This window comes from Dipodomys merriami, unplaced genomic scaffold, assembly GCF_024711535.1.
Source record: "Dipodomys merriami isolate MVZ:Mamm:240054 unplaced genomic scaffold, mDipMer1.0.p SCAF_36, whole genome shotgun sequence".
Lineage (NCBI taxonomy): Eukaryota > Metazoa > Chordata > Mammalia > Rodentia > Heteromyidae > Dipodomys > Dipodomys merriami.
The window spans coordinates 1796831-1808986 of NW_027205159.1; the positions used below are offsets into that span (position 1 = coordinate 1796831).

General features: G+C 41.9%; 1 protein-coding gene across 6 annotated transcripts in view; it reads right to left on the reverse strand.

Annotated features, from left to right (window-relative positions):
* Positions 1-3005: 3005 nt before the first annotated feature.
* Positions 3006-12156, reverse strand: part of Aff3 (ALF transcription elongation factor 3) — a 579697-nt gene continuing 570546 nt past the window's right edge. For 5 of the 6 annotated variants that reach the window (XM_069988533.1, XM_069988537.1, XM_069988535.1 and 2 more), the window contains 3 exons: positions 10340-10389; positions 9991-10214; positions 3006-6915 (listed from right to left, as the gene is read on the reverse strand). In XM_069988533.1, coding sequence (XP_069844634.1) covers positions 6794-6915; positions 9991-10214; positions 10340-10389 — 396 coding nt within the window. In that variant the 3' untranslated portion in view covers positions 3006-6793. The remainder of the gene's footprint in view (positions 6916-9990; positions 10215-10339; positions 10390-12156) is intronic. The other variant, XM_069988536.1, reaches the window with a different exon arrangement.

Here is a 12156-nt window from a genome sequence, read left to right on the forward strand (position 1 = left end):
GATCTGCACACTTGCTTAGTGAGGTAGGTGATGTGTCATGTCCTATCACAGAGGACAGTAAGGCAGGGAAAGAAGTTTTCTTCCAAGGTCAGCAGGGTGAAGGAGAGCCATGCTGTGGTCCCAGTTATGGTTCTGACTTCTGGTCCTATTATCAGTCAACTCTTATATTGAAGTTTTGTTTCTGTAACCCCCATGGTCTCTAGGAACTGCTCTACAAAAAGGCTAATAAATTCAATGTAATTCACAGGATTTAGAAGAAAAAATACATAATGCAATAACAACAACATTTTGGGGATTTCGGGGGGATGAATAGCTTGAAGTTACTCCAAGGAAAGCCTGTGTTATCATTTTGCCACTTAAACAAGCCTCAGTGGTGGCTGGTGTCCCTCTAAGAGTCTATAATAGAAGATCAGATGCTATTTTTAGAATTAATTGACATCTCAGCTACATGGTCATACTTGTAACCCTTATGCTGTCTGATGAATTCAACAGAAGAGACATGAGGGATATTTCTTTGAAACATCAAATGCCTTTGGTACTCTGGATGGAATGCTGCTCAATCAACGAGTAAATGATCCTCAGTGTTAAAAGCTTTTTTCTTTTTGCTCATTTGGGCATTTAGAAATATAGAGATCATAAATGTTGAGTGAAAATTTAGTTTTGTTTTACGAAAAAAGCTGAAAAAAGTTATCAAGAGACAAGGATATTTTTTACAACTACCAGCACTGTTTGAAAATCCTAAACATGGATACTATCTTACTTCATGTCTGGATACAAATTATTTCTTTTTTTTTTTTTTTTTTTTTTGGGTCCGGTCGTGGGGCCTGAACTCTGGGCCTGGGCGCTGTCCCTCAGCTCTTCAGCTCAAGGCTAGCGCTCTACCACTTGAGCCACAGTGCCACTTCCGGCTTTTTTCTTTTTGCTTATGTGGTGCTGAGGAATCGAACCCAGGGCCTCGAGCATGCAAGGCAAGCGCTCTACCACTGATCCACCTTCCCAGCCCCACAAATTATTTCTTGAAGGGATTTTGCTATTTTAAAAATGAGCAGCAAACGAGTACTGGGTTTAGCTTTCTCAGGTCCCATCCACACTTCTGATGTCTAGAGACAGTTGATGATCTTTGAGTTGACTTAAAATTAGTGCCTCAAATCCGGTCTTTAAATTTGGCTGTGTGAGGTGGTTTTTCCAAGCAACATATAGAGGTTTAATCCCCTGATTCCCATTACTTTAAGAGTGGTGACTCTAACTCCCTGTGCAGCTGACCCAGAGTTTACCCCTGCTGCCTCCAAGTGCCAATTAAATAATAAAAAACCCAAACCGTGGCCAGATGTAATTAGTCTGAAAACAGAGTTTTATAATTTTCCTTATGCCAAGCAAACAAGTTAACCTCTCAGATGACATACACAAAATAATTTAGACAAAGAAAACACAATTCTCAAATCTGAGCATTTCTTATGCTGCTTTATCCAGATTTTGCTCTTGTGGAAATAGGCAAACAGGGAAATAAACTTTGGCTCTAAATGGCTAAAAATTCACTTGATGCAGCTACTGACCAGATTTTCCCATTATATATATTAAAAACATGCCTTTGAGCCAGGCACCAGTGGCTCACACCAGTAATCCCAGCTACTCAGGAGGCTGAGATCTGAGGATCACAGTTCAAAGCCAGCCTGGGCAGGAAAGTCCATGAGACTCTTATCTCCAATAAACCATCAGAAAGCAGGAAGTGGCACTGTGGCTTAAGTGGTAGAGCGCTTGCCTTGAGTTGAAGAGCTGAGGGACAGTGCCCAAGGCCCAGAGTTCAAGCCCCATGACCGACAAAACAAAAACAAAAAGAACAAAATACCAAGACCAAAAACATGTCTTTGAAGAAACTAGTTGATTGAGGTTGCATGGAATATGTGGTACTTCTTTAAAATATTCTGATAGAAATAGGCTCCACTGACTGTGGAAGACTACCTAAAGAGGATAATTATCTGAAAGACAGCTGGGCATTTCTCTCTCTCTTTAACACCATCACCTGAGTGGTCCCTGGAGCAAGCAACACCAAGTCCCTGATCCTGGCCCCTTTGGGATGAGGTGGTCTCCTTGGTGATGCCGATGCAGGGCTCTGCTGTACTCCTCTCCTTGGCTGTTTAGAAAGCGAATGAACTGTCCATCTAGAAACAGACCCTCTCAGTATGCTCTCACTAGTCACGTGTAAACAGAGCAAAACAGTGTAGCGGGGAAAGGTCAAGGCGATCTGGACTGGATAACATGAAGTAGTCATTTTAGTGGCTATTTCTGCTTCTGTTCATTTTGGTTTGGGGAGAAGGAAAAGGCAGGAGATAGGAGTGAAAGAAAACAAGATGAACAAACCCCGCCCACACAGAGGCTTTAGCATGTCAATCACAGGTCTCATCGTTCCATCTTCTTGAGTTCATAATTCTCTTATTTTACTCAACCAAACATTGAACATGTGACTCCACCTTGTTGCTTTGAGTTGGGAAATCCTGGCACAATAGTCAGGGAATTAACTTGTGCCATTAAAGAATGTCAAACAGAACAGAGTCCCAGGTTCAACAGGCACACACGTAGTCACCAATATGAAAGTCTCAAGCTTCCTATTCAGAGTGCTCTCAGACACTAGAGCGCCTACCTTCCCCCTCCCCCCTCCCCCGTGTGTGTGTGTGTGTGTGTGTGTGTGTGTGTGTGTGTGTGTGTGTGTGTGTGTGTGTGTGTGTGTGTGTGTATTAAGACACGGAAAAGGCAAATTCCATATAGTTATATGGAAGAAAAACCTATTTTTCTTTCCATCAGACTTTGCAAAGATAATCCAAGAAGGCATTTTGGAAATGTTTGTGAAACAAGGAAGTTGCTTTTAAAGATACTGGAAAACAAATAGATAAAGATAGCTGGAAAACAAATGCTGATGTGAACCTATTTAAATTCTCAAGTTTCCTTGTAAAATAGTCACAGAATTGGTGGACAATTTTTTTTAAACATACAACTCAATTTCTCTCATGTACAACATAAATCATTTAATGTAACATTTGCAACCTTAGAAAGGCAGACATATTTAATCCAAGTCCATTTATAAATTCCAATTTCACATGGATTAAAAACTGCAGATAAATTAAGTCACAATAATATCCTGTACATGCATTAAGGCTGGTGACTGCTGAAGTCTCTTGGGTATCTACAAACAGGAAATCACACGCAGGTTACTGGGTCTGAAGAGCGTCTACATCATTAAAAAAATCTTGCTTTTTTTTTTTTTTTGGTGATACAGATTTCAACAGCAACTCTGGAAAACTGTGAAAAATGTTATTTAAAAATATATATGTATATGCTACTGCACAGTTTCAAAGATGTGGTTCATAAATAATGTTGCTGCACTGATTCGTTTTGTAACAATGACTGCACTTCCAAGGTGACATGAACACGCAGTGACGTATACTCAATATTAGGCACTAGTAATATCTGTCAGGCATACTACAGTTCCATGTTAGCTGTATTGTACATATATATTTTTAAATGTATGCATTTATACAAACTGTGTATATTATGTATGGGCGCCAGAACATCGTTGTTGGAATACTAGAATTGGTTTTAGTGCAGAAAGTCTCCCTGCATTGCATTCTGTGTGTTCAGCCTAGTACGTAAGGTTTTCAACTCTTTCAGATTATTTTTCTGGTATATTCCTCTTTAGATAGTAGGTCCAAGCATCATCCATTTGCAATGTGAAAGTTTTCAGAAGCTTTTTTTCTTTTTTTAAACAAACCTCTCTCTCTCTCAGCACAGTTTTGCACATGCATCTGATCTGTGTGGAGAGTGGTACCTGATGTCAACATCTGATCTACTTGGGCTGCTCTCTTTCACAAAAAAATCGGAGCATGTGACAGGATAGCATTCTTTTGTCAAGTTATAGCACACCAGGTCAGCTGAACTTGGGTTCAACTCCTCAGGCAAGAACGCATCCTGAGAAGTCCAAATAAGCACTGTATGTGAAAATGTGATGTTTCTGGAAGGATATATATCAAATGTGTGCTATGGTTATTTCAGCTGACTGAGATGATCAAAGTCTTAGACTTTCTGCCCTGTTTGAATTTTTAACCATAAAGAGCTATCAGTTTTATAATCAGAAAACACACCAAAAAAGTTTCAACTTGGTACCCAACTGATGAAAAGGGATGAGATATGACTGACTTTCACAAGCCATATTCAGGAGACGGTTCTGGATCCAAACAGATTATGCCGAACTCATCAAAAAGCGCAGCCCATCATGTTCTACAGATGAAGTGAGAAACATGGGTAGGATCCCATGCTCTGACCATCCCCTGAAAGGACCAGTTTGTAGTTCTGTTGGAAGCGCAGGTCTTCAGCCTTCTATGGGGCTTCTTAGGCAGGCTAACATGGATGCCACAATAAAGTCTGACACTTTAAGGACAGACAAGACCAGAAAACCTCTCCAGGGATGCGTGGCAGACACCTAGGGCCAACTGTTTAGGTGAGAATTCCAACTTGTCACCAGAATTCACCAAGGGTAAGTAGAACAAAGTCTCAGTTCTGCTGTACATACCTGATTCCAAGTTTCTTAAGTTAGATTCCAATTTCCAATGTAAGATGGATCCTGAACTTAGCTAACTAAGGGAGATGAAAAGAGCCTCACTTGTATAAATGGAAATGTAGACTGAGTATCCCTAAAATTCCCAAATCCCAAATGCTCCAGAATCTAGAACATTCTGGACATCAATATGATGTCCTAAGTGGTAAGTTTCACTCCTGACCTCATGTGATGAGTCTCAGCTACAATGCAGAAACAGTATATAAAATTACTTCCTGATCATGTGCCTAGGAGCATATACAACATAACTGATTTCCATTAGAGACCCATCCCCAAGATAACTCTTTATTAATGTGAATGTTCCAAACTCAGAAACAAATCTGACATCTAAAACCAATTCTGGTCCCAAGTATTTTGGATAAGGATCACTCAACTTGTACTGTTAATATTCTCATGTGCATTAAGGTCAAAGCCAAATGAGAATTTCACAAAGCTTTCATTCGCTCATTGTCAATTAATCTCAAATCACCAATTGCTCTATCATCTGCACAGTTTTGAATCAGTACTTAGAGCAGAGGAATCCCAGTCATCTTATTTGCCATCTACAGACCAGGCTGACAAAAATGTGAACACTGTATCCAAACATAAGGATGTAGTGAGACCTCCCAGCAGGGATCACACACATTTTGTGCCTCTACCACCTTGAACAGTACATTGTCCCAGAGATTGTGTTACCTGTCTTTTCACACTGACCTGCTACAATCCTGTCAAGTAACTCAAGGATGTTAGTTTTAGTTTTGAAGTGTGGTATGGCGCACCCTCTTTTTGCAGGAGTTGTTTCCTTCTTACCAATATTTTTTTTATCCAAATACATTTAACAAGAAAACTAAACCTAGGGTATGACAAAACATTATAAAACAAATAAATGAGACAAAAACTGTAAACGAGATGTTAAAAAACTAAAATGTAAACGTAATTCAAAAGGGAAGAAAACAAAGAAAGGGAAAGGAAAAGAATGGAAAGGAAAAAAGGAAAGAGGCAAGGGCAAGATGCAAACATACGCATACCAGGGACCCAAGGTCTAAGCAGGGTGCTCTGGTTGCTGCTTCTCTAAACAGAATCACGAGAATTGCAGGAACAAGTTCCCTTGCACTGTAAGCAGCTTATTAATGAAAGCCTGAAAAATATCTCCAAATCAAAATGACTCAAAGGCCTGTAGTACATTCTACAGGAACGTGAGGATCAGACAGCATTAGGATGGCCAAGAGCTCTCAGCCTGAGAAGCAACAGGTAGACCACTAGCAATGGACATTCTAGACAATGTCCTTATTGGCCCAAGAAAAGTGGCAAGAAAGCTACCATGGAAAAAAAAGACTTGGAACACACTGCGGTAAAGGCCACGTGGCTCTCCAGCCACAGTCACAGTGGCAGGAGGAGGAAATGAATGTGCCTGGAAGGCTTGTCACAGATGTAGATTTCAACTTTGAACTGAGCTCCAAATAGTCATTGTTGCTTTCATGTGGGTTAAATTGACCAGATGGTGGTGCCATTCTCATATTATTTGGGCAAGGGTAAGAAGGCTTGTGGGAATTGGTGCATTTGCTTATAATGTGTTTAGCTGAGAATAATGCTGGATGGGAAGAAGGTATTGGAGGATGGGCTAGGTATTTGGTTACATGCAATCTAGTAAACATCTGGCACAAAAATAACTGACTTGTTTTCATTACTCAATTACCCATTAATACACACTGATAAAAAATAATTGGGAAAGAGTATATTAATACTGAAAGTAATCAATAAGGTAAGAGCTAGGTTTCAACTTAACTGGCAGTTAAGTTTTCTGTGTGCTGCACTGCACCTGGTTAACTAACCCATGAGATTTTGCTTGGACTTTCTAAGACGTCATGATTCAGCATTGGAAAAGGAAGAAAGAGTGTGAACATGAGTGTGCATGTAATGTGGGTCTTTCCTCTCACCAGGACCTCCTGTCTAGCCTGGCATGATGGAAACTAGCTAAGGAGAATGTGTTCGGAAGAGCTGTGTATCTTACACAAATACACAGGCAGCTTCTCATTACACCCACACGTACAAACACACATGCCCTGGAAAAAGACCACTGTTTTGATGTGGAGGACACATTCACTGCAGTTTGATAAATGCTGTGGCTGGCAATTTCAATAGCACAGTGTCCCGAGATAGTGAGCCATCCATGGACAGGACTGAGCACCTGGCTGGAGGACGAGGTGCCTAGGACAAGTGGGTGCTATTCCTCAGCCAGTGCAGACCCTGCTGGGAGTACTGCACCAGGTGCTCCATGCTGCTGTGCAGGGTGACCGGTCCCATGAGCAAATCCAGGTCGTTGAAGAATTCTAGGAACACACAGGGAGAAAGAGAGCGAGTGCTGTTAAGAGCACTGAACATGTGTAAGGTATCTGTCCTATCTGTAAGTCAGGCCCTGAACGACTTCAGAGAGAATTCTATTCATGATCTCTATAGAAAGCAAAGGCTTTCTGATTCATCCTGTGCTTTTAGCATCTCCTCGAACAAAAGAAGCTCCAAGGGTCATCCTAAATCCAAATAAACTAATACATGAATAAATGGTACTTGCCATTTTGAATCCAAATGAATAGTGTCAAAAGACCTGTATGTTTAGACCACACTCTCACCATACAGTAGTGCTTCCCACCCTGAATGTCAACGTGGCTTTGTCACCCTCGTTCTGTGGTCAACTGTGGCCTGTGCTGAGCTCCTGGAATGAGTCCAAGGCATGAGACCTCCAGGATGGCCGGGGAAATTCAGAGTCTGGAGGAGGGGAGGCATCTATCTCTACTGAGGTCAACTTCTAGCACTTGATGTTCCTCTGGGTTTGTCCTTTCATTAAACATTGACTGTTATACCAAGCTACTCTGTAGGTGGAGGGGAGGATGCCAAGGTGAGTCATGTTTGGACTCTTCTCTACATCGCAGTTTAGTAGCTGATAGAGACAGGTTCATGCTGTCATGGGGGTGGGGAGAGACCTCACTGAATAAAAGACCTAGTGTCCCAAACAAGTTTTTTCCAAGATGCTAAGGTGCACACTGAATAATGTCCTGCTAGGAAAAGGCAGAGAGGGTCAGGGAAGATTCCACATGGCAGGGGGCTGTGGGAGGGGGGGAATCTAGGCATAGGAGGAGGAGCTGCTGAGTCTGGCACTGCGCCCTCTGGTAAGAGATATTTAACAAGTGACTGGAAGTGCCATAAGGAGCTGGACTTGCTCTCCCAAAGGAGATGTGTCTATTTCCTTTCTGCTCTGTCCACTGGAGAAACCCATCTCACCCCTCTTGGCCACTCAATTTTGATGTGCTTTTCAGAATCCTCTTCTATGCTAGTTCCTCTGGCAAGATTCTCCTCATGGCCTGGGACTTTTAGGATGGGCTTTTAGGATGTACCACCTTTGAGGACTCAGAATCCATCTGGGCCATCCACTCTGTGTTATCACAGGCATACATAATTATCATTGCATGGCCTGGGGGTGAGCTGATTTGCTGGTGTGGAAGGACAGTAATAATGCTGCATAATGGTTCAGAAGAAAATAAAAAAGGTAAGATCAAGATGCAGAAAAAGCACCTATAACCTCTTCAACCCAAAATTCTCTATTTTTTTTTCCTGGTGGTCCTGAGGATTGAGTGCATAATTGATAGTCAAGTGCTCTAATTTCTCTCCAATTCTGCTTCTGTAACTGCCTCCCAAGAATGCCATCAGACATATCAACATGAAGTTTGCATGAAAATACTCATTACCCAACTTATGAAATGGAAACCCCTCTGTATAACAGCTTAATAATAACAATAAAATCATATTTCAGAAAAGAATCAGGAGGAATAAAAATGATGATGTGTTTACTAACATGGAAAGAAGGCTCAGGATGTGGCTCAGTGGTAGAGAGTGTTAACATGTGTGAGATCCTGGATTCAATAACAATCAACATATAAAGAAAAGACAGCTGTGTCTTCTGAAATGAAAAGTGCATAGTGTACATGTGGTGCAGGTGTGTATATTTATATGTAGTATAATCCAGTGTGCGTTCTTTTTTTTTGGGGGGGGGGTCTGGTCGTGGGGCCTGAACACTGTCCCTCAGCTCTTCAACTCAAGGCTAGCGCTCTACCACTTGAGCCACAGTGCCACTTCTGGCTTTTTTTTTTTTTTTTTGCTTATGTGATGCTGAGGAATCAAACCCAGAGCCTCAGGCATGCAAGGCAAGCGCTCTACCACTGAGCCACCTTCCCAGCCCCAGTGTGGGTTTTCTATGCATTCATGAAAACACTTGGAAGAGTATTCTAATGTGAATAATGATTATATCTCAAAGTAATGAAAGGCAGAAAAATGGATAGTGATTTATGTAAAAATAGCTGGTATAACTTTATGTGTCAGTAGAAAACGCTAGAGATAATTGTCTGGGCGCTGGTTTGAGAAGTCACTGTACTTCGCAATTATGTAACCATCACACTGATAACACTTCAGAAGCCTAAAAAAGGGTGTTCTGCAATAATGAGTGATATAAGAAAATGCCTGATATAATGTTCAATGAAAAAAAGACAGGATATAAAATGTATGCACATGATCATATTACTTTGGTAAAAGCCATGCATATTTGGAGAAGAAAGACTAGAAGATACTTAAGTAGAATGTTAACAGCAATTTCCTGATGATACAATTGCTTGATAATTTAAAAACTTTTTTTTTCTATAGCTGCATAAATTTAGACACAATAAGCATGCCTTATTTCTTTTTTTACCTGCAAGTCAAACATTATTTACAATGCAGTATAACTTACTGCTACTTGAAAAAAAAATCTCTTGTCAGTGGTAGGCTGCTGACTTTTTTTTTTTCTCTTGGCATCTCATTGTGTAGCCTAAGCTAGCCTGGAACTCACAGACTTCCTGCCCAGCCTCCTAAATGCTGGGATTACAGACATTGCTACCAAGGCCAGTTAACAATTGACAAAGAGCTAGAATTCATTCACTGATTCATTGATTCATTCATGTATTTGATATTTTGGAGCCCTGTGTTCTAGAGTAGATCTCGGGAGAACAAATATGAATGAAATATAACCTCTGCTTTCAAGGAGCTCATTGTCTAAACAGAACATACTTATGAACATCTACACTTTCAACTACATCTGTATCTATATAGGACACATCTGCATCTATATTTAATCTACTGGATACACACTTCCACAGGAGGCATGAAGGGAGATAAAGACACAGGGTGTCCTGAGGGAGGGGAGAGGTCAAGAAGGTTTCATGCACCAGGAGACAGCTCTTCCTCTTTTCCCTTCCATAGCCCTGACCACTGGGGCAGTGACAGACCAGGGGTCAAGTGACTTCCCAAGCCTAGTTGGATCAGCATGCTTTGATAGGAAACCCCCCCCCCCCCCGCTCTCCCCCACTCCGCCCTATACATACCTCTGTTTTCCTTGGCCAGGTTGTCAGCCATCTCCCAGTAGTCATAGCTGTGGAGGATGCTGTTGGTGATGCTGACGTGATTGGCAGCCATCTGGTGAATGCGGTGGGGGATGCTAACGATGGTCGACGGGGACAGGGCATTGCTGCTGGAGAGGCTGCCCTGAGACCCCACGGAGCTGGTGGGAGAGGGGTTGGGAGACATGGGGGATGGGGTTCCAGTGCTCCTGGAAAGGGAGAGGTAGAAAAAGCAGAGTGGAGAGGTTGGGAGCAGGTGAGGTGGGGCAGCCCTGCAGGACACTGGAGCAGCATGCATGGGGTGGGGGGTGGGGGGGATGGACAAGTGACTTACTTTCCACTGGCACCCCATGGAGATGGGGCTTGGGAGGCTTTTGATGAATTCTGCGGGAAGATGAAAATGTGGACAGTGAGTGTCACCTGCCTAAGGTCCATACAAGACCCTGACAGATGCAGATTCACAGAAATTGAGTCTGGAGAGCTGCAACCCCAAGGCTATTTTACTCTCTGTCTGGAGGCTGCCTGGCTTGCGGGGACTCCATCGGGTGAGGAAGAGCTCTCCTGGATTTTCATATACAAATTTCAGATACTAAATATACTAAATTAAATATACTAAATATCATATACTAAATTAAATCCTAATACTGAGGACCTATTGAATTCTGAACTAGTCCAGGTGTTTTGTAAATTAGTCTAACTTTTCTGAGCAGGAGCAGTGACCAAGAGCTGCCCCTCTCCCACAGCGTATGACTTATTTAAGTTTAGGGATTATTTGCCAAAACTGTTGATAGACATTTATTTACTGCTTGAAATTCTATTGTTCCAACCTTATGAAATTTGAAAGTATTCCTCTTCATTAAAACCATTCATTAAAAAAATATCTTTAAGGGCTGGGAAGGTGGCTCAGTGGTAGAGCGCTTTCCTTGCATGCCTGAGGTCCTGGGTTCGATTCCTCAGTACCACATAAGCAAAAAGAAAAAAGCCGGAAGTGGCACTGTGGCTCAAGTGGTAGAGCGCTAGCCTTGAGCTGAAGAGCACAGGGACAGCGCCCAGGCCCAGAGTTCAGGCCCCACAACCGGACCCCCCCCCCCAAAAAAAATATCTTTAAGCAATCGTACAAAGGAGTCTCAATTTAACATCAGCTGAAAATCACTCTAAAATATTCCCATCGGAATAGATTAAAATACATTTCCTTAACAGACAGGATATTCAAAACTTCTGATTTAGGCGTTTTGATTTTGGACGTTTTGTTTCATGGAATGGATGTTAGCCTCAGAGATTTAGGGGTTCAATATGTGAGCCCTTGGGGTCAATCCTCAGCAATGTAAAGAAACAAAAAAGAAAACCATACCAGCCAAACAATAAATAAAAACTAGTCAAGAAAACACAGAAAAAAAAAAAAAAAAAAGAAACCGCAAAGAAAGCTTTCCCTTAGCAAGGGAAGTTGCTGGATACACAGTGAGGTTTCTGAGGGCAGATATTGCTTTTGTGGACTGATGCCTGCAGGTGTATCAAGGGAAATAATGTTGTGGCGCTTAGTGAACTTTCTCTTCCAAAGACAAGAAAATAGTCTTAGCCTGGTTCTCCCTCGCCACCCATCCCACAGCGCATTCCTTTGCTTTACATCACTTCATGAAGTGATGATTATTTTTCTTTGGTTTTAGTGTAGGAATTGGCAAAATGGCCAGAAATGGCCTTTCAGGACTCCAAGGCACCCCCACAAGGCATAAACACAGGGCAGAGCTCTAAAATACATTTTTACCTGTCAAAGAATGACATGTTTTGAGGTGAACAAGAAAGTGGACATTCTTAGTAGAGGATACCATTTTCTCTTTCCTGCCCAAATGCTATCCACATGTTTGGGTGGGGCAGGGGGGGCCACTATAAACTCCATTACTTTGCTTGCACTGTGTAGGGCTCTCACAATATGATCTACACAGAGGATGACTGGGTGTAAGAACAGGGAGGGAATGTGAGTGTGGAGGCTGAAGGCAACCAGAAAAGGAGCCGAAGGGTAAGAAGCCCTCAGGCACTTCCTCTATTGTGGACAGAAGCCCCACACCAAAACAAAAACCAACACTGGTAGGAACAAAGTCTCCTTTCCAGAGACTCTGCACTGATGAAACATTCCCTAGATCTAAAATGTAATTT